Here is a 22,413-nt window from a genome sequence, read left to right on the forward strand (position 1 = left end):
TTGGTTTTTTTTTTAATACCTAGTTTATTTCATTTAAAATTTATTATCGTATTTTTTTATTATCACGGGTCGAGAATTTTTTTTTTTTTTTTCTTTTATCGAGAAAAAATACATTTGATTCTCAAATCGACTTTATTTCGATATTTTATTTATGGAAATTGGTCATATCATCCGATGAAATATGATTTCTCCGAAGAAATGAATCGTTGAATTATTAAAATATTGGAATATTATTCCTGTAATAATATTAAGTATGGTAATTAAAGAAAAAAATATTCGGAAAAATATTCAATTGTTTTTTCAAGAAGATATTGTTACAGGATAATTCCACACTCATAATTGGAGAATGGATTTGAATGGTATAAATTAAAAGGAATTCGCTATTGTAAAAGTGGAATAATTTTTCGCAAAAATACTCGCAGCTATTCAATAGATGGCAAAAGTAAATAAATGACATTATATTATTCAACGAAATGCTAATTTTGTGAAAACACATTGCCTTTAAATTTTTCTTCAATTTCCATAAGAACCTTCCCGAGAATCTAATATTTTAATTTAATTTATCATTAAACTAGAGCTGACAGTTGATTTTCTTAAAGGATAAGAATACAAGCGATAAAATTGAAAAACTTGCAATAAATAAATATCTATCTGTATATATTGCAATATTTTTATTTTTTTCATTTATTCACATATTCGTTCTTTTGGATATTATAAAGGATTATTAAAGAAACGAGATACGATTTAGTGAATTTCGATATGAATCTTAATTTCTGGTAAACTGGAACAAAGTTTCGCACATAATTATATAATTATATTTGGATTGAAGGTCAATGGATTGAAGTACCGATAAAAAAATAAATTGTCCACAACGTGTAATTGTGACAAATTTCCGGTGATAATAATAAAAAAATCCTCTTCCGTGTTAGATAAACATAATATAACGTTGAAAATAATATTCTGTTTAATTGTTTGAACAGAAAATATCGTGCAATCTAATTAAATTATTATTTATCAATAATAAATAACTGTTAGCGTTAATGCAAATTAATTGATTATAAACGTGAATACGATATACATGTATTCTCGATTTTTTAAAGTAATTTGTTATAATTTTGCGAAGGAAGATAAAAAATATTTTCGAATGAATCTTTAAAATGTTAAGATAACTATATTACATTATTACATTATCAATGAATTTACATATTATCAATGAATCTACATTATTATGCTTGTCACAAATATTGTAAGCAATTACAATTATGCTTATTAGCTTTTAACAATGTAGAAGGAAATGAGATTTTTTTTCTGATATTAACCAGCACCGATTCTGTCGCGACTATTTTCTCTTCTTTTATTACACGTAGAATCGTTTCAAGAAAGTGATATGAAAATTGGTCGGATTTGGTGGATCTTCAATTCGTTTTAAGTGGGATTCTGTTTCGGGGATAATGACAAAGTATAAAACTCGAAAAATATAATTTAAGAAATGTTGGAACGAATTTCTTTTTGTACTTCGAAGTGAAATTTTAAAGGAAACGTTCGAAAATAAATCCTCTCTCGAAAGAGAATTTTTCCAAAGATCTTTTTCAAATTTTTTTATCTATCATCTCGTTTATTTTATAGATACTTATATCGAACAAAATATAGTATTTTGTAATAAAATTTTATTTTTAAACGGGGCAATTATCGAAACGATACTTTATGAATAAATTAAATATTTCGTTAGATTAAATAATTGCAAAATCTCGAAGATATTTTTATTCGAATACTATGATAAGGCTAGATCATCAAACTAAATCATTTATTTCTACGTCTTAATTTATGTATTTATATATTAAAATACAAAAATTAATTTTCTTTGTATTTTTGATTATTATTAAACCTAAGAAGAAATATATATTTCAAGTATGTTTTTAAGGCAAGGAATTTATTTTGTAATGCATTTATAACACAGCGAAGCATTTTAAACAACGAGAATCACAAAGCCTCGATGTAATTTCATAGAGTACTTGAAAGTTTGATTAAGTTCAAACTTTGATAACTTTGTAGAGTGTGTATATTAACGTTGATCTCAATAATAATATTACTAATAAACACATGGTGTGTATTATAACATGAAACCACCGATAAACGAATATTTATATTCCAAGAAATGAATAGATTTGAGAATGAATGAACGTTATAGTTCATATATATAGTTATTTCTAATTCTTTATACAAATATAATATACCTTTGTTTCTTTCTTTGTTGCAGAGAGCATCATATTTCGTTAAGAATGGACGTGCAAACTGAGGTGAGTAGATATTTTTCAAAGGATTTTTATATTCTTATTAATTTTTGAAAATTTTATTGCTGATTGAATCGAATTTCAATTCTTTACTCAGTTCATAATTATCTAATGTAAATAAATGTGAGTCACTATATGCGTGAAAATTGGATCTGTTAGAATTAAATTTATCTGCAGCAACAAAGCAAAGGATTGATATTCGAAACAAATGATATTCACGGTTTCATAAATTGTGAATTACCAATAAAATTTCCACATATTTTTAAAATTTTGATGCTATTTTTTAAAACTTGATATAATCTCTGGAACACATAGAAAAAAAAAAAAAGAAAGATGTGAAATTTAATAATAGTAAAATGGAAAATGTCAAGCAGTATTATCGTGTTGACATTAGCTAACATTTAGAATGAATCAATAATGAATATTAAAAGACAATAAGAAAGGAAGTAGAAAGAAAATCCTTTATAATATTTGATTTTCTGATTGATTTTTTTATCTCTCTAAAAATCATCACGTATGTTTATTATTTTATCTATGAAAATTCATATTAATATCATATCATAGATAAAGACAAAAAAAAGAGAAAGAGAGAGATATATTTTTGTAGAATATTTTCACATTTTACGAGTTTCGAAAATAGAAGAAATAAAATTTGATTGGATTTAGAATAAGTTTTTTGATATTGTTGTTTTTTTTTTTAAATAATAACTTTCGTTATTAAAAAAATAACGATATAGTATCAAAAAACAAAAAAAAAAAAAAAGAAAATAGGAAAATAAAAAATAAATTAAAATGATAACAATATTAATTAGTCACGTTATTTTCGTTTAATCTTGTTCAAAATTAAAAAATTAACATACACAGATAACTTTATACAAAGCACGAAATTATATTTACCTTTTAATTACAGTAATTATGATATAAAGAAATGAAAGCAAAAATGGGCAGTCGTAAAATAACGTATCATTTTACCAGAGTTTTACCATTTTTCTAATAAATATTTCAACCTCTCTTCATTTATTAAATTCAAAGCGAACCGGGGACATGAATGTGACTAATTTCTCATGGAAAAAAATTATATTTAACAAAAAGTGCTCTAATTTTAAAAACTCCATTTATATTTCTCGCTTTTCATATAATATTCGTCCTACGTTGTTACACGATTTATTGCCAACGTTCCACCGAAATATCGTCGTTTCTCGTAATATTTTTCGAATCTCTCGACAAATTTCAATTTAGCTCGATGACTCGTTTCGAAAATAACGCGTGGAATATTTAATTAAACAAACGATAAATTGGTAAAATCGAAAAGTAACTAATTGTCTAATTGAGTAAACAACAACGAGAAATTGATTCGTTTCGATGGAGCAGCAATAGATTGATTGAAAATTGGAGATGAATTTGGAGTTTTCTTTTTTTAATATACTTGTCGTTATTTGTTATTTATAATCGTGACAAGTATGATTGTTCGTGTAAATCCATTAATTAACAATACAATTTGAAAGGAATTGAAAGTTGGAAAGTGTATTATCATTGACACGAGAGACGAACGTGTTATGTTACAAGTATTAAATTCAAATAAATCACTGTAAATTCGAGGACTATAAACGTCGTAACTTTATGAGTTATAGTTTCACATAACCAGTCACCTAAGTTATCATTGATTCTAATTGTTGCAAAATTTCAAATTGAAAAGTAAAATTTATATTATTCACAGTCGCTATATTTCCATTCATAATTCTTGGCGACGAGTAGTTAAGCAGTGAATACGAGTTGCGTTATTACTTTTATGCTTTCCTTTCATTCTTCATTTTATTTCACAACACGCCACTCGAGGATATGATCGTTTCTATCCTAATGAAAATCTTGCGAATTTGATTTTTAACAAATTCGTGTTAACAACATTTCTTTCGTCCTTTCAATAAAATACGCAAAGAATGTTGCAATTTTGATTATCATTAAATCGAACGATAAATAATGAAAAGGCAATGTGGATCTCCTAAAATTTAGAATTATTTTCATTTATTCTATTTTGTTTGAGGATAATTTATTTTTAAGAAAATTTCACTTAATTCACTAATAATCACTTAATTTTATTTTTTCAATCAATCAATTTTACAATTTTTCTATTGATTTAATCTAATTCCATCTCTTACGGACATCTTTTGGACAAATTTTTATTTTACAATTCTAATCTAAAACATACGAATAGGCGCTAACTTCTATATAACTTAAACTTCCTTAAACTATTATCCTAATTAAACTGTCTATTATTTCAAAGAAAATTTCAATCTAAAATCGTAAGAAGGTTGTTCTTACTAGCAAAACAAGATAGAATCGATACAATCATTGTCCAGATTTCCCGTTTAATTAGCGAAGTAGCGAATTTAATTAGCAATATGAACGTTCTCTAAAGCGGGCATTTAGCAAGTAATTTCGCGAAAACTCTATTGTTTGGTAAGTCGAGGGAACAGTTTGAAACCGAAGCGGCCGATGATCGATGTTGATCGCCTATGCAATTAATGAGATTCACCGATCACTGTGTGTGTGTTCCATTAATTGCGACATCGGCGAAATATGGTCAGTTCACTTTGAGAACGTTGTCAGAAATGCCGGTATCAGAGAGAATATTCGTGATTCCCCATTAACAGGAAATGGATGGATGGAGTTATGCATAATTGCATCACGCCTGCAGGAAGCAAGTATGAATTGTCGTGACGCGAGGACGATATTGATACAAGTGTTGTTGAAAAATGAGACACTTTGAAGCTTCTTCTTAAAATCAAATTTTGGACAGGTGTTGATGGTAATCTTTATTTCATCGATGGATTGAGGATGTTTACGCGAAAAGCTCGAAGAATGCAAGAATGATATGGAAGAAGACAAGTCTCTGTTCTAAGCTAAGATAAAAATTTTATAAAATTTCCCTACAAATATGCTGCAATTTATCGATATCAAAAATGTTGACGACCAATGCTGCAATAAAAAGGGATAGATTGATAAAATTTATAACAAAGATATCGATCGTCGATTGTTACGAATAATCAGAACAGTTTGTAAGAATTTAAAATTTTATTGTTGTTTCAATCTATTATATTATATGTCCCATTTTTAATGAATAAACGAAGGGAAATATTTATAATTCAACTAATAAAAGTCAAGCTTTTCGAGCTAAGCGAATGCTAATACAATCGTGGAAAATTGTAAAATCTAATTTTTCATTCAACAAGACAATTTCAGAGAGACTTTTATTCTCGCTCGAGCACAATATCACAATGATTTAGAAGAGAAATCGATGAACAATGAAACATTGTGTCGCGTTATCGTCGAAGATATTTACAAGAATCGGCACTTAGCACGTCGGGAAATATTTTTTTCTCTTCGATATGTATTTCATACATATAGGTCTTAGTCGTGTCGGAGATAAGTTTATTATCCTTGAAGTGGGATGTAAAAAAATTTTATTTCCGCCGCTATAAAACGTGGGAAGAAAATAGGATTCGCCGATATAAAATATAGTAGAATTTTACCAGTGTGTTCACAAAAACATTTATACATTATGTCATTATATTACTCTCTGCGATGATTGACGCCCGTTGCGCCGTATTTCTAGACATAGCGCCCTATGTTTAATTGATCGCCAACATACGATCCTTAAAGTCTTCCTCTTCGACGAATTATCAATTGAAAATCCTCGAATTGTACATTTCGTATTCCATTTGGATACGTAAAAAAAAAAAAAAAAAAAAAAATACGCAAAGAAGAATGTTGTAAACCTTCGATTAGAATTTTGTTAATTAAAGTTTCTTCTCTTCGTATTTCGTACTCCATTTGAATATTGAACTTTTACGTACGTTAATTTACGTACGTAACAGAGATAAATGCAAAAACGAATATTGTAATCTTTTGATTAAAGTTTGGAATTTTCTTGTAATACTCGAAATAATTGCGAATGGGATAAACGAAGAGGAGATGGAACCAGTTTCGAGAACGTGGAGCTCGGTACCCACGGACTATTTCTGAGTCGGAGAATCTGTTTACGACCATCATGGATCCATAAAATGTAGTTGGAAATAACGAAAGGCTGTGAAACGTTGGACTTCATGGAGTGGACATATTGATATTGCCCTATCGGATTAGACGCCATCTACGTTATCTTGTTAAGGATATCCTGTTATAATTGGATCGATTATTAATCATCTTTCATAATACGTACACGATGTGTCAAAACATTACGATATGATATCTAAATAAGGATGATTCTGATGTGTAGAAATAAGAGGAAATGACAGTAAGTTTCTCAAGTTAGAGAAAAAATAAATTTAAAGATAAAATCGTGTTAAAATTATTTCAATCACGTATGACGTTCAATTATTGTTAGAATTTATAGCAAATAGATTAGCCTTAGGTTGCAGATTCTGCGGTATGTAATCTGCTCTACATAATCTGCATGACGTAGCTAAAACTTGTTATGCAATGTCTGGTGTAAATCATTCTCAAGTTGTGTGAAGAGTAGAATCAAGAGTAGAATATTGCGTTACTATTTTTATAACTATTTTCAAGATTGATTTAAAGAGGCTATGAGAAAGTACATTAATAAATATTGATAATAATAAAATTTGCTAAAAGATTTTACGTTCTCTCAGTTTACACTTCTGAAATGTGGAATTTGATACAGTTGTAGAACTCTGTGATTTTTAAATAAAAAGATCTAGAAAAAAGAAATAGGTAAGTGAAGAGAATGAAGGAATCACTACTATTGTTCTACTATTTTCAAGTAGATCGTAAAATCTATTACAAAGGATGAAAATAGAACTGTAGAATTTTATGATATTTGGATCATAACGTAAGACGACTTGTTAAAAAATTCTAGAAATTCTTGCGTTCTATTTGACTTTTAAATTATATATTTTTTTTTTTTTTTTGTCAGAATTATATTTTTTTCATCGGAAGATATATAGCGTGAAATTTTTATATGGATCGTACAACCTGAATTCATAAATTATTTTAGATACGATTTTGAAAACTAGAAATTCGAAGAAAAAAATTATTAACGTTGAAGAAATTTTTGCAATTTCTTTTTCTATTATGACAGAATAATCTTTATATGCACTTATGAAATTGTGTTTCACTTATAAAATTGTTTTTCTCCGGATATTAAAGAGAAAGTAGATATAAATCTGAAGATCGGAATTTTACTTTTATCGATTTTCGTATCGCAATCTTGAATTTCCAATTTTTACGGAGGAAATAAAATGCGGATAAAATGATTTCAATATTTTTGATTAGATTGAATTCTGAATTTTGTCCAATTTTATTTTTGCCATTCTTGGTTTCGATCGAAAAAGAAAAAAATTTTCATTTCATTAAAGCGAAAAAAAAACTTTCTGATATTTCACGGAAAATAAATAAAATTAAATTTTAATAAATTTTCAGATTAAATTTCAGGTATAAATTCTAATATATAATAAATTATTTTTATTATTTCACAACGTTGAATTAAATTTATCGTAGACAACGCTGCAATTATAAACGTATTATCAACACATCGTTCAATTGTTTTATGTAACATTCGAGGTGAATGCATATACCCACATATTTATACACGATGAATTACCTTATAAATTATTCATTTTTTACCTAACATAACATATTAACATAAAAGGACATAGATATATGCATATGTTTATCATCGAATATTTTTAAATTCGAAGATAAAAATATGAGGATATAGATCGAGCTTAAAAATTTAAATAAATTTAAATAAAATATTTTTGCAGCAACGAAAGTATCGTAAAATTAAGTTGAATGAAATTATAATGAAAAAATAAATTTTCCATAATTATAACAAATATATTTCACGAGATTCATATTTATTTAAAGAATTATTTAAAATACGAATAATTAATAAGCTTTTTGCATCGAAATATTTTCGTTTTCTCACTAATATTGATACGATGAAGGAATGAATTGGCATTGATTCAATAAAGTTAGAAAGAAAATTCGATTTCATCAGGAGAAAAATTGTCAAAATATTATTTCCTTTATCTTAAATTTACACGAACGATACGAACAATTTTACCAGTTAAATCGTCGACATCCTTTTAACATAACAATAATTTCACAATTATAAAACGAAATCAAAGAAAAAAATATAGTATAGCATTTTTCGAGTATATTTTTTCAAGTAGAAAAATGTTATTCGACTCGTAAGCTTGAAGCTTTTCAATGTTAGTTTGCATTGGAACATAAGATGATGAAATATTTCAGTGATGTCTCGTAAAAGGAAACTCACCGAAGGAAGTAAAGAACTTGTACGTATCTCCTCGTAAACCGCCCTCTCTCTTAGGAATCCTTTTCGCTTCCGGTTCCCTCGAGTTACCACTAGAAATCTGACAACACCTTTCTCACTTTAATAACCGGTTCTTCTACTTTTTAAAATATAATTATATAAAATATAATATTGGAAATTGATATAAAAATTTATTAATTTTTTTTTTTTATCAAAATTAATTATATTTTTTCATGTCGATTTCTAAACCAATTGAATTCGAATTTCAATGTGGAAATTACAAAGAATTCGAAAATTCGTTTATTTAGAAAATATCGATATTACCAATTTCAAAATTTAATTATTTTCTAAATATCTAGATTTTATGTAAACACTTTTTCGTGTTTAACGTGTAAGCACATTTAGACGAAAATATTTCTCTCTAATACAATAACACGACGAATAAAACATTGCAAATCATGCAAAGTCACGATATTTGTGGATAAACCAATTCCTGGATTCTAGCCGGTTGAATCGAAACTTTTCCAGTGAAAATATATCAGGAAAATTCGCTTTCGTACTTGCTTAATTTTTCCCATTCTTTGCGCGCATTTCCTCATTTTTCGACGCTTCTCCTCTTCGTGGTTCAGTTTCGTATCGGTCTATCGATATACCGATAATTGGGGCGATAATCACGCGCGAGTTAAAATTTCCAACGAAATGGGGGGCGAGAAATATTCCCGATGAATATTTTAATGCCTTTCGCGCCTCTCTGGAATTTCGATTTAACGTATAATAAAGATTCGAAGCTCGTCGAAACGGAAAGATAGCCACGTCGATTTATCTTTGTTCCATCCGCTATTTGGTTGGCTGGCGTGGCTCATATTGTAATTTCCATCGTGATTTCAAGTCCCGAATGAACGTCAAACAGTCGCACAAACGGCGAAATGTAGCGCGAATTTATCGGCACACCTGTGCCGCCATTCTTCGCATTCGTGTTTTCACGCTCGTGTCATTCTCAACGTCGATGAACTGGATCGATGCGATTGGACTGTGTTTTACAATCGATTCTTTTGATTTCTTTTTTTTAAATGTATAACTTATCGGTAAATTAATTCGAGATTAATTTTAGATAATCGTTCAAATCGTTATTTATACAATTTTTTTTTTAAAAAGTAAAACTTTTTCGTTCAAGTATTCATAAAAATTTTCAATAATTTTTAAATATAAATTAATTCATCATTGTGAAATTAATAGGATATTTCAGTCAGCAATTCGTTTTATCATTTTTCAAAAAAAATAAAAAATTATTTGAAGTCAATTAAGTTTTAAACTCTCTGAAAATTAAATAATTGTTTAATTTAGCAGTGGTTTAACTTTGATTCAACTGAAAGGGAATAATAAATGAGATTCTTGAACTCAATATAACTCATTTTCAAAGAATATAATTTATGATATATTTCATCTTGAAGATCGGAACAAAAATTATTAATTAAATAAACTGATGATAAAATATACTTTACTCAACTATTATTTATATTGGAACACCTGTATTAGAACAAGTTTTTCAGAAATATTTTTTCAGATATATGCTTCAAATTATTTCTCAAAATAGGTGGATGAAGATATAAATAGATTATAAAAAAAATTTGGTGTTTTCCCTTTTTTGGAAAAAGGTTGAAGAGAGGAAAATTGATTCTGTCAACAGGGATAAGTTTCTCGGATAAATTTAGAAATTTTTTTGACAGAAACGTAACACGTTTCATATCTGTGTGGTGGTTTCTAGTTGAGATCACTTTGATTTTCAATCTTTTCGAAGCATTTCATCCTATTCAATCTCGACCAAGCTTCTTAATTTTAAAATCTCTTCCAACAATTGCAGTACTGATTGAATGCAATATATACTTCTTAATTGTAATAAATTAATTGTTACAATTCAGAGTAAAAATATTTCTCAATTCTCGTTAGAAGATGTTAACATTAATTTTCAAGAAATTATATCCCTATTCTCAACGTAACTTTTGCACCAACGTCCAAACTTCTCATTTGGGAAAAGATGTGATCTTTTTTTTCAATTTTTATCTCATTTGAAAGACCGATGAAATTTTTCACGAATTTTAATTTTCGTTGGATTCGGAACATTCCAATCCCAGAAGGAAGGTGAGACTTTTAATTACGACCGCGGGAATATGAGGAAAGTTTTCTGGAAACTTAGTGGATCCAAGGGAAAAGCAAAGGATCCAAGCATTTAATAATTTTCCTCGGGAAAAGAGGAAAAGTATTGTTGTTAAATTTATGATTAAACGGTATATGCAGCAGCCTCGTTGTCCTTCCCTGATACAATCGATGGAAAATCCAAAGCAGAAACTTGCATCTTGGGTAAAAGTCGGCTTACGACCGACTTAAAGCCTTTTTATCCGATCTCTGGGATTTCAAATGGAATTCAACTACTTCACTTATCGACTTGCTATAAATCTACTGAATATCTCGTTTGATTAAATTTAAACATTACTTAACTAATGCTATTTGTTCCAAAATCATTCTATCACGATGTTGACTCGTGCCAAGAAATAAAGAGGAATCTTTAATATTTTGGACAAACAATTTTAACAATACAAACAACGATCTGTATTTTTCTTAAGGAAAAAGGAAACGAAGAAAGATGATTTTTCATCTTTTTTTAATCTTTTTTATCTATCTTTTCTACTACACGATTTATATTTCGAATTTCGGTTCTGAAACTTTGATTGAGATATGTAAATCTAAAACATGATATACAAATTTAACGTGAATAAAAATTAATCAAATGTATAAAAATTGAATCGAGAGAATGATTTGTTTATATACGTCATATTGATCATCAAATATTATTCAACAAATTAATTAATCATGCCATCCTCATAGTTGAATGCGAGGGATAAAGGGGATATGATTCATCCAATGTGATTTGATAATTAATCACACTGAATGGTAATAGAACAATGTTATCGACAATGTAATAAATGTCTTTAGAATATCAATGAGATCGTGACGAGAAAAGATTCGATGAGAAAGAGAAACATTACTGATTTCCTGAAGAAAATATTTAAAAAACAAACAAAAAAATTCTAATTTCTTTTTTAAATACAATAATCACTTTCGTCATAGATAATAAAATAAGAACAAGTTTATTATTATAGAGCTCTATCGTTTTCTCCCTTCACCCAATACAAATTTAAATTGTTTATACATTCAATCAAACATCAACCATTTCGTGTTTATTTTGGCTTCTAAAATCGACTCTTCAAAGATGTTCCACGAATATTCTGCACGTCAAAAATACTATGAATTTACAATTTGTCATCTGTTACTCTCTGTCGTATCTCTGCAACTTAAATTCTCTAAAAATATCCCTATCTATTTGTCCATTTGCTTTGTCCTTTATCTTCGAATTTTATTCTCTTTATGCAAAAAAATATTTTCAACAGTTTCGCTTTCGAACATATTTGCAACAAAAAAGAAATTATATAAATTATCAAACTATCACTCTTCAATAAAAATCTACCACTATCCAAGATTTCATCTGTTTCCTTGAAATTACCAAAGTTTGATCCAACAGATCTTGATCATCGGCCAAACGATGGAAGAAACGATTTTCGATAGCATAGTTAGAAAGAATGAAAGTAATCGAAGGAATTTGCGGAATTTATTTTATAAAACTGAAAGCTATAGAGATGTGAGTGTCGGATAACCGAGATGCTTCTGGATAAAAAGTGGTTGAAGGGTGGAAATGACGAGGCTTACGTTGCTCCCTTTAAATGGAATTTCATCGCAGACGGATGACATTTTTGACGAAAGGCATTGGAGGTGGGTAAAAAACACGATTGCGATCGAGTTGGAGAACAATCTTCTTAATGGATATTTCGTACGTCTCACCGGAAGTGAAGTAATTGTCTAACTTTATCGGGTGAAAAGATAGATGAAAAGTAGAAAGAAAAGAAAAGAAAAGAAAAAAAAAAAAGAAAAGAAAATTAATGTATCGATTCGCCTTTAATGCCTCTGGTTAAAGTGGTTTTCTTTAATCTCATTCCTATTAACCTAATTAAACACTATTAGACTTTGAGAGTCATTTTTTTATTTAGTTGATTGGCTATTGAGGATATTTTATAAATTTTCCCTTCTCTCAGATCGTTATTCTAATTATTCATATATTTTAAAGTTTTATTTTTTTTGTCTGGGATTATTAAGAATGAAAAAATACATATATTTTTGATTATATTTAATTCTTTAAAACTTTCCTATTTGATTTTATTTAAATCAAAATAAATGAATGAACTAATCAATTAATTAAATATTTCAATTTAGATTCAACATTTTTTACTTCCTTAATACTGTTATTCTATTATTCTATTTCAAATTAGTAACAAATTATTACTAAACCAATCGTGAATGCACAACAAAACTTGAGAGAGAAACTCAGAGAAGAAACTTTCCAAACAAGTATAATAATATACCTATTGATCATGACTACGTTTTCTCATTATTCAACATCTTACATCATTATATTCCAATCCACTCGTGGCTTGGAGCTGAAGGTAATTTCAAAGAAAAAAAAAAAAAAAAAAAAAAACGATATCTGATCTTTTTACCATAATCCATCATGACGACGATGAAGTGATGAAGTCCTAACATCTTAAGGACGTCCAAATATTCTATAGATTTTCTTCATTTTTTTTTTCTTTTTTTTTGCTATCGACACGGCTGAATGAATACCGTCTTCGTCGAGCTTCGTTAATGATCATCCTTGTCCACAAGATCCGTGCTTTTTAGGTCGTGGTCACGAATGTGAAAAAAAAAAAAAAAGAAAAGAAAGTATTTGCACGTAGAGTTGATACATGTGCGATATCGCGCAGGAGGAGTAATCAAACGAAATATCTCCAATCTTGCGATCGTATTGTAAATAATCAATACTATACCGAATTAATATTAATTGATTAGTTTAAATTTATTATCGTGTCGATAAGTTTGTTTAATTTTTCGTTTAACATAATTGCACTCGTTTGGAGATAATTTTAACGTCTAATTTAATTAAAAATTCTCTCGTCGAGATTACAACACGTATTATGTTGTATCAAAGAGATTAAAGGAAAAATAGGAATGGTGGAAGAAATGGAGAAAACAAAGTTCAGTCAGAGTGTTAAAAGTGGCGATTATGCGCAATTGTATGCTCCTTCAACAAGGATGAATATTTCTGAAGTTGTAAGGGTCGAAAGTGCACAAAAGATCGTAGACAGAACGTCGATTTAAGGGCGAAAGTTTTAGAATACCGGCACTTAAGAAGCTTAGAGCGAATTAATTTTGTCGTTTCTCATGCTGAATGGAGGATCTGTTCTACTTGCGCAAAATCTTCTACAAAATGCATGATACATGTATGACACGTATCATCATAACGTGTATGACACGTTAACATGTCACCATTATCCTGGAATACAAAATTGACAGATTTTGAAATTAAAGTAATTTAATTTATTCTTATATCTGAGAAAAAGTTATAGTTTTGAAATAAATTTCGTTGAAACGACATACTCTTTGATAGTGAAGAATAGAAGTTATAAATTACACAAGGGATGATATAAATTTCATATAATATAAATTGTGATTTCAAAAGGGAAAAAAGAAAGTTCAAAATTTTTTTTATTAAAAAAAAAAAAAAACGAAGATTCTTCATTTCTGTAACATCATTGGTAATTTGTTTATCCATTTACTATCAACGATGGTTAATGTCTCGATATTACATCAGAAACTTGTTTCTGCTTGCTCATCGAAGACTCATATTAATTTTAAAATTGATTCAACAATCGATCACTCTGACATCTAACGCATATAAGCTATAAAGAAGCTTAGTTCTGATTTTGAATAATCTAAACATTCATTCTCGTTGTTTGAACATGCGTACATTTTCAGAATTAGAAATTTGCCATATAAATGAATGTAAAACGGTATATTCAATTAGTTGTAAATTCTTTCTTTGATTGCCATAAATAGGAATCACATTCCTTTTAAAAAAGAATTTGCTTATTTTTAAACATACAAATTATAATCAATCTTAATATAATCGTTGAAGAAAAAGGATATTAAATTAGAGGAAATATATGAAATATAAGTAAATTAGTTGAAGGGATTAAACAAAGAAAGATTATAAAGAAAAATTGGAAGTTCGATGGTTTCAGGGGCTATTTGAGGGATTAGAGTTGAAAAAAAGAAGTTGAAAGTTCAATGCTCTTGAATCTATAGAATAAGAATACTATTCATAGAATAGTTGGATATTTATCTTGACTCTGAAATGCAGAATCGCATTGAAGTTCGAACCTCTTTAATCTACGTTCATTTTCTTCTCTCTAAGAAGACAGGAATACGTTTTAAAATAAAACATTTCGAGAGAATTATATATTTTTATCTATCAAGTGGACAATCACTTTCCCAATATTCAACATTATTTCATTCAATATTAAAGATTATAAAAGAATACTCTCGGGATCTTTAAGAATCATTTCTTTCTACCAATCGCTCAGTATACTTCAGTATGCATTATCGAGAAATAATTTATATATATTTATCGGTATAAAATGAAGTAAAATTGCTTTATTTCTTATCTTCTAGTTTCTTTGAAATCCATTTTCTGTCTCGATAAATTCGATAAATTCATTCTAATAAAGTGTTGTATGCGCGAATAGACGGGAATTACAAATCGAAAACGATACGATTTCAGTATGTCGACATCGATTTTGTCCGGAGTGGAGCATCACGAAACCGAGTGTTTGGACAAGAAAATTCGCAACAGGTTATACGTGACATCTGTTGCTTCAATTCGATTACGTAGCTTTTGAAAAATTGGAACGTGCACCGATGTTAATGAGAAAACATCGGGGAGAGAATAATCGTTCTCCATAATTCTTTAAAAATGGAATTGCACGTTTGTTTTATGTTTTATTTTTAATTTTCGGATGGGTTGTTTTTTTTTTCAAAATTTTTTTTAAAACATAAAAATTCATCAACGTAGATGAATTTTCGAGACGAATTTTCAAACTAATTTCTAATTTCTTTATCAATTTAATTTTTATATTTTATATAGTTTTGGAAATTTGCAAAAATTGAAAATTTGTATCAAACGACGAAGATTATCTGTCTACGTTTAAAAATCTTTTTTATAAAAGAAAAAAAGGATAACAAATTGTTCAGCGTTAAATAAAGTGATACTTGAATACTCTTGTATCAATATAAAAATTAGAGAGCGGCGACGATGCTCATGTTTCATAAAATTCGAACAAAAAGTTCAATCTTTCGACTTTGAGCGTTCCTCTTCGAAAGAAACTTAAAAGAATAAAATCGTTCAAGATTCGTAGCTTATTATTATTCTGTACAAATTGTTCGACTTATTTTATGAGATTACTCGATATTGATTGGTTCATTTATTTCGAGACCATTATAAGAATTATTCTCATTATTATTAATTAGATAGACAGAATATTAGCTTATATTCGATCTCGTAATTAAATTCGTTTAGTTTTCCAAGATATTCTTCCTTATTTTCATTATCATCATTATCGTCTTGTAAAGACTTTTCGAAAATGAATTTTCTTATGCGCTATTTTTAACAGGATTCTAATTACCCTCGCGCGTAAATAAGAAATTCACGTAATAGAATAGAACCTGAGAAGTTTACAATTTTAATCTAAAATCAACATATTAATATCGAATTTAGGTTAACTTATTGGAAAGCTTGCTTACCGATTTTAATAATCTTTTCAGAAACTTTTTTAATCCATAAATGTAATCCATAATCCCTGTCTGTCAGTTTTAATTTTCGTTCGAATTAAAAATATATTTTTCAACACTGATTTTTTCAACACTGTTCCTTTTTTTTCTAACATAAATATAAAATAATCATAAAATATAAAATAATCATCATGAAATTATCAAGGTGATCCGCAGATTAGGTTGCTCCTAATTTTTAATCGATATAAAAAAAAAAAATATTAAAAAATCTTTTTTTCTATACTTCGAAAGCAACGATACAACGACCTTTCTCTCCCCTTTCCCCCCCCCCCCTTCTTGTTCGATTTCCGGTTATGATACACGCGCGGCAAGTGTTATCGCGTGAATCGCAACAATCGGAGAATATATATGAACATCCATCAAAGATGCATGCGTGAACCGTGGCGATTAGGTCGCCAATTCGATCGATATTGTGGAAAACAGGATGTAGCCAACTGGGTGTTGCTCGGTCTGGTTTTGTAGTTACGCTAGAAAATCAGATGGAACCAGACTCGTGCCGTCTCTGAATATGCATATGCTGTGTAAATGACGTTTATTCGCGTGACACGTATCGATACCAGTATCGATAACTGCGTTCGATCGATCAATGTAAAATTACAAAAGGGCAATTTTTCGTCACGGATCGCAGAGCTTGCTCTTTAACTTTTTTTAAATTTTTATTATCGATTATCGATCGTTCCGATTAAAATGATCTAGAATTATCGGGGAGAGAAAATATGCTTCGTCATAGTTCAACGTGATTCGATGATATCAAGCGTTGATGGAGAAGCAAAGTGTTGAAAAGAAGAGAAGGAGATGTGTTTAACGAACCAAAAAAAAAAAAAAAAAAAAACGAAGTGAAAAAAAAGAGAAGGAAAAACATTAATTTTGCAAATTACTTCGAGCAATCGAGGATCAAAGTTGTATTGTAATTGGCGACAGGATAGATTTGCAAGCGTTAGGAATACGAGAATACGAGATTCCACTTATCCGACGATTTGCCAACAGTTCCGATCCGCACAGTTATCGTGTGCTCGACCACGATTCGAATCCCTCGTATTCCCCGGAGGAACGTCTGACGCGGTTGTCGCTTGAAACACATTAATGTTTGCCAAGCGTCATTCCACAGGATGGATGTACGCGTTTGTTTAGATATGTATATGCTCATGTTCACGTGTTTCAATCGGGAACGCAGTCGTCGTGCAGTCCTCGACGATGTTTCTTTTGTTTGTGTGAAAATTGGGAGAGCAGTTTTTAAGCGTAGTAGTAAAGGATTTAAGTGTTAAGCAATTGATAATAATAATAATAATAATAATAATGGAAATATATAAAGTGTGTATGTAAATTTTTTAAATATATAATAAAGAATTTTGAATCGAAGATAATTAGATAAGAAATCGAGATGACAACAAGTAACGAAGATACGCGAAATGAAAGTTGAACAACGATCGAACAAGTAGAGCATTGTAGAGCATTGTTCAATATATTTTATACCGTATTCGCTCTGAACTTTCATTTCTTTCAATTTTATTTGCATGAAAATTTTTTATTTCTTTTTCTTTCTTTTTTTTTTAAATCTACTCGACTGGCATTTAAATACATTTCATCGACACAAAAGAGAAAGAGAAATTTAAAATTAATTCGCACAAGAGAGGAAGAGTAGAGTTTTTGTTAAGATTCATCAACGTCGTTTTTTTTTTTTTCTTTTTTCCTACTTTTCTATCTTTTATCATTCTTATTTTTATTATCTTTTGATAATGGTGCAGCAAGTTCCAATGTTGTTATGCGAAATGGTGACGGGATAATTAATTACCGCGCGCTCTCTCTTCGTTCCGTGCACCAACGACTTGCCACAACGACGTGATGACAAAATTGGAACACATGTGGCATGCAAGTGCGAATATAAAACTTGTACAACATTCAAGGAAAGCGCAATAGTTCTTTCCATCGGTTTACACGGTTACGATAATTTTTCTTACAATAATTCTTTTTACAGGTGGAAATTATTTCGTTTCGTCGCGAAAATTAATTATACTCCATTTAATTAAACCGTTTCTCGCTTCGTCGGAATATATCTACAATTTAACGAAAATTTCTTCCAAGACAAGCCGGTTCGTTCTTACCCAATATTATATTTTCATTTTATGATCAATGGAATAAATTTTATTTTATAAATAAGCGAATAAATCATTTCGATATACAATCGAAACGAATCTTTCAAAGATAATTTGAGCGGAAAGCGATCGCTGTTCATTAAGAATCTCCTTTCTCCGTTTCAAGCGATGCTCCTTTTGTTTCTTAAATACGCTTTAACATTTCCGGTTTCCATTCCACTTAGTTTATTCCACCGCATAAAGGCCATAGAACAGAGTTTCTTAATTTGCTTAGCGTGTTATTTTCAAGGGAACGAAAGGAGAGTATTTATAAAAAGATTAAATAATTAAAACACATAACATTTGAAACGTGATTTTTCTATATATTGCCTCGCAATTCTTCTATTTTATAATCTGCATTAAATAATGCTAATATCGATTTGTTTATTTGTCGACAGACTTTGTTTCATAAATGTGATCGAATCACATTGAAATAGAACGAAAAAAAAAAAAAAAAAATGATCGTAGAAAAGGAAATAAGAGTATTGTCTGGGAAATCCAAATTTCACTTCGAAAATTCCATTAACAAAACCAGCCGATTCTCTGCAAGCATATAAATTACATATCGACGATAAATTTCAAACGTCTGGCAAATTGAATTCCGCGCGAGAAATAGTTCTGGATGAAGCCGTTTATAGAAATTATAGTTTCACGAATTGTGTTTATGCTTTTTCCCATCCGCGCGAATTCGAAATGGAAAGCGATCGGAACGCAACGTTTGAAACTTGTTGTTGAATTTTCGCGATCGATCGTTTCGAAAGTTTCGTGCACAGAAGACAGAAACGTGGTCTCGAGAATCCTCGAAACTGTTCTACAGCTCGACAACGGTGACCACGTCTATTTCTATGGAGAAGCTTTTGTTCATCGAGAGAGGAGATCTGAATTGAGACACGTGGTGAAATTTGACTTCAACTTTTAAAAGTTACGTTTCTTTTTTCGAGATGATGACTCGTCATATTTTTAGGGAAATGTTTGATTATTATTTTTTTTTTGGTGAAAAATTGTTAAGAGAGACAATTATTTTTAGGAAAAAGTACGTGATATTTATTTATTTATCTGTCGAAAAGTTGTGAGAACATTTTTAAAGAGTGAGTACAATTTTTAAAATAAAAGAAAAGCTTCGTATGAGGGTTAATTTCTTTCAACAATCGTAACTGATTTAAAGAAATTATTTGCACACGCGTATATTAAAAAATTCGAAAAATAAAGAACGAGGAGTGAAAATTATCAAAAAAAAAAAAATATTTTTCACGAATTCGAGGGTTGGTGCTCACTTTAGAAAGAGATCAAGATCTCGTTAAGAATTCTTAAAGTATCGTTGAGGAATCGAGAAGAAGCGAACTATGGATATTGATTTTCAGTTAGCACCTGTCATTTTTCTCGATTGTTTCTTTTTCTTTAATCTTTTCGTTTTATTTTTCTTTCTAGTCTCGATTCTTTGCACGCGCGCCTTACATTCACCGGATATTTAAGTGACCCGCCTCAAGATTGAAAAAACGGTAAATTATTTTTCTTTTACTTTATATTAACTTTTCTCGCTGTCTGTAGAATTAATTCAACATTGCTTCTTTTTTCGTTTCTCCACCGAACAAAGTGAAAATCCTCTGCAATTCTATTTACTATTAATATAATTCTTTCTTTTTCCAACTAAAAGACTAATTTTCACTCTCATCTTGAGCGCATTCTCTAACATTTCTAATAAAAATATTCTTATAATTAAGCAATTTGAAATGCTAATACTTCCGTCGTTACAACTTGTTCGTTACATTCATTTATTAAGAGATGTAACACGTTTTATTTTCTTTACGTCGCATTAAAATAATGGAAAAAAGGAAATATTTCTGTCCACGATAATTAACAAAATATAATTTCGACTATATATAAAGATGTAGGACAAGCATAGAGAACGTGCATTGATGTGATTTCTCTGTGGAATCGAGCACAGTAAAACGTTACTTATTGTTTCCTGTCCCGTCGTTCGAATGGACGCAATAACTCGCCTTCCAATGAAGTTATTACAAGCTTCTCTATCAATTGAAACGATCTCCATTCATAAATCGTAGACGCTCCCGCGTTGGCATCTATTTCAATTTTCCAACAATTTTCCACGCGGGATCTAATTATTCTTCACGCGTCCAAACACTTTGGTGTTTTATATTTTTTTAAAATATTCCCAGAGATGGTCCCTTGTTTCAAAGATCGGGTATAAAGGATAACAAAAGCGAAATTCGTGTGATTCATTCATTTTAATTAAAGTTCGACAACGATAAATTTTGTTCGCCCATTAAGATCGATCGAGAAACTGGAGATTACGAAATTTAATTTTTTTACTCTCGTTTTCCAACCCCTTTGACTTCAACTAGTAGACTTTTCATTGATCCTTTTATTATTTTAATATTGTTAAAATCGGAATTGTATTAAGAATTGCTCTTGTAATTCATTCATTTATTCTAACATCATTTCCGAAAATCATGGCTATTTCACACGTATCTCTTTTCTTTTCAGATCAATTTATCGATATATATAGCCCTATTAATATATATAGCTGAATCAAACGCTACATATTAAAAATCGTTAATACGTCAACCCTTCTATTGTATCAACCTTTCTATTGTGTTTCAAATCTATACGACCTAATTTTATTTTTAGATCAATATACAACTTCTTGCATTCGTTATATACCAAAATCGTATTTCTGAAACGTAATTTTTTCTTTTTTTTTTTTTTTTTAAATCTTTTCGTTTGCAAGAACGAAAATATGCAGAGTGAGAATGAAAGGACAGAAGGATTCAAAAATAATTAAACGTTGACGAGTAGCGATTTATCGGTATATATTAGTTTTTTAAAAATTTACGAAAACGAGAAGAAAAAGATAAATATCGAATAAAAATTTGTGCAAATTTTGAATAGTTGTTAAAACTCGTGGTGAAAGGTTGGTTATCGCATTATTTCGATCATTGTTTTCTATTTCCCCTCAAGGACAGATAATATCTTTTAAATAAAATTTGTTCCAGATGCCTGTGAACGCGACAGCAGGCAGCACACTTCCGGACGAGGAAGTCCATCGAATAATAATGGAAAGGGAGCAAGAATGTTTCCAGCTGCAAGCAATGAATTCAACCCCGCCACCAGGTACGATATTTCAATATATTCTTGACACCTATATAAATCTAACGAAAATCCTTGAAATTTTTGCGTATACAGAACAGAATAACCAGATAATTAGATTATATATATATATATATCAGAATTGGATATTATAGTCAAATAGGATAAATCGCAATTTTTTAAAATAAAGTAAATGCATTCATCGTGAAATTTATTGGAAAAGATTTGAAACTTGGTAACTTTGAATTGTAATTTTAAATATATTTTTCCTCCTCTTCTTCGAAGATATATTTTAGATGAAATAAAAGGACGTGACATTTTAATAATATTTTAAAATACTTGTTAATGCATTATTAAAATATAGAGATGTGAAGGAATTTTTCCGTGAAAAAAATTTATATTATTGCGAAACTAGTCTCAAAAGTTTTTTGCAACTTAATTTATTAATTAAATACGTTTGAACGTTGACGATAATTGGTAATTAATAATCGAGGGACTCAAAAATTTCACATAAGTGGTTGAATGATTTCACGAGTGGCCAGGTCTGTCGATAATAATTTAATTAACGATAAAAATTATGATATATAATGGTGTTCAGTGAAACGAATATTTATTCTATTGTAAATAATTTTCTGGTAAATTTACGAATTTCGTATTTTTAATTTTTTTTCCAATCACAATTTCCAGTCTGAAAATTGTATAAATATTGCTCTGAAATGAAAAAAGAAAGAAAGAAAAGGAAAAAACAACATCTCAAATGGATATAATTTTAAACGTTCAAGATCAGAAAGTTAAA

At 29.3% G+C, this 22,413-nt stretch overlaps 1 protein-coding gene across 7 annotated transcripts in view; it reads left to right on the forward strand.

The window, feature by feature from the left end:
• Window positions 1-22,413, forward strand: part of Dh31-R (Diuretic hormone 31 Receptor) — a 98,242-nt gene that overhangs the window by 19,993 nt on the left and 55,836 nt on the right. For 4 of the 7 annotated variants that reach the window (XM_086917004.1, XM_086917005.1, XM_086917003.1 and 1 more), the window contains exons 3-4: window positions 2,258-2,297; window positions 21,524-21,641. In XM_086917004.1, the coding sequence (XP_086773130.1) occupies window positions 2,280-2,297; window positions 21,524-21,641 (136 nt within the window). In that variant the 5' untranslated portion in view covers window positions 2,258-2,279. Of the gene's footprint in view, window positions 1-2,257; window positions 2,298-17,423; window positions 17,693-19,937; window positions 20,009-21,523; window positions 21,642-22,413 lie in introns of those variants that run through there. The other 3 variants (XM_086917007.1, XM_086917006.1, XM_086917008.1) reach the window with 2 other exon arrangements.

The sequence above is a fragment of the Apis florea genome, unplaced genomic scaffold, assembly GCF_048593485.1.
Source record: "Apis florea isolate Af1SG1 unplaced genomic scaffold, ASM4859348v1 contig_3811_pilon, whole genome shotgun sequence".
Classification (NCBI taxonomy): Eukaryota; Metazoa; Arthropoda; class Insecta; order Hymenoptera; family Apidae; genus Apis; species Apis florea.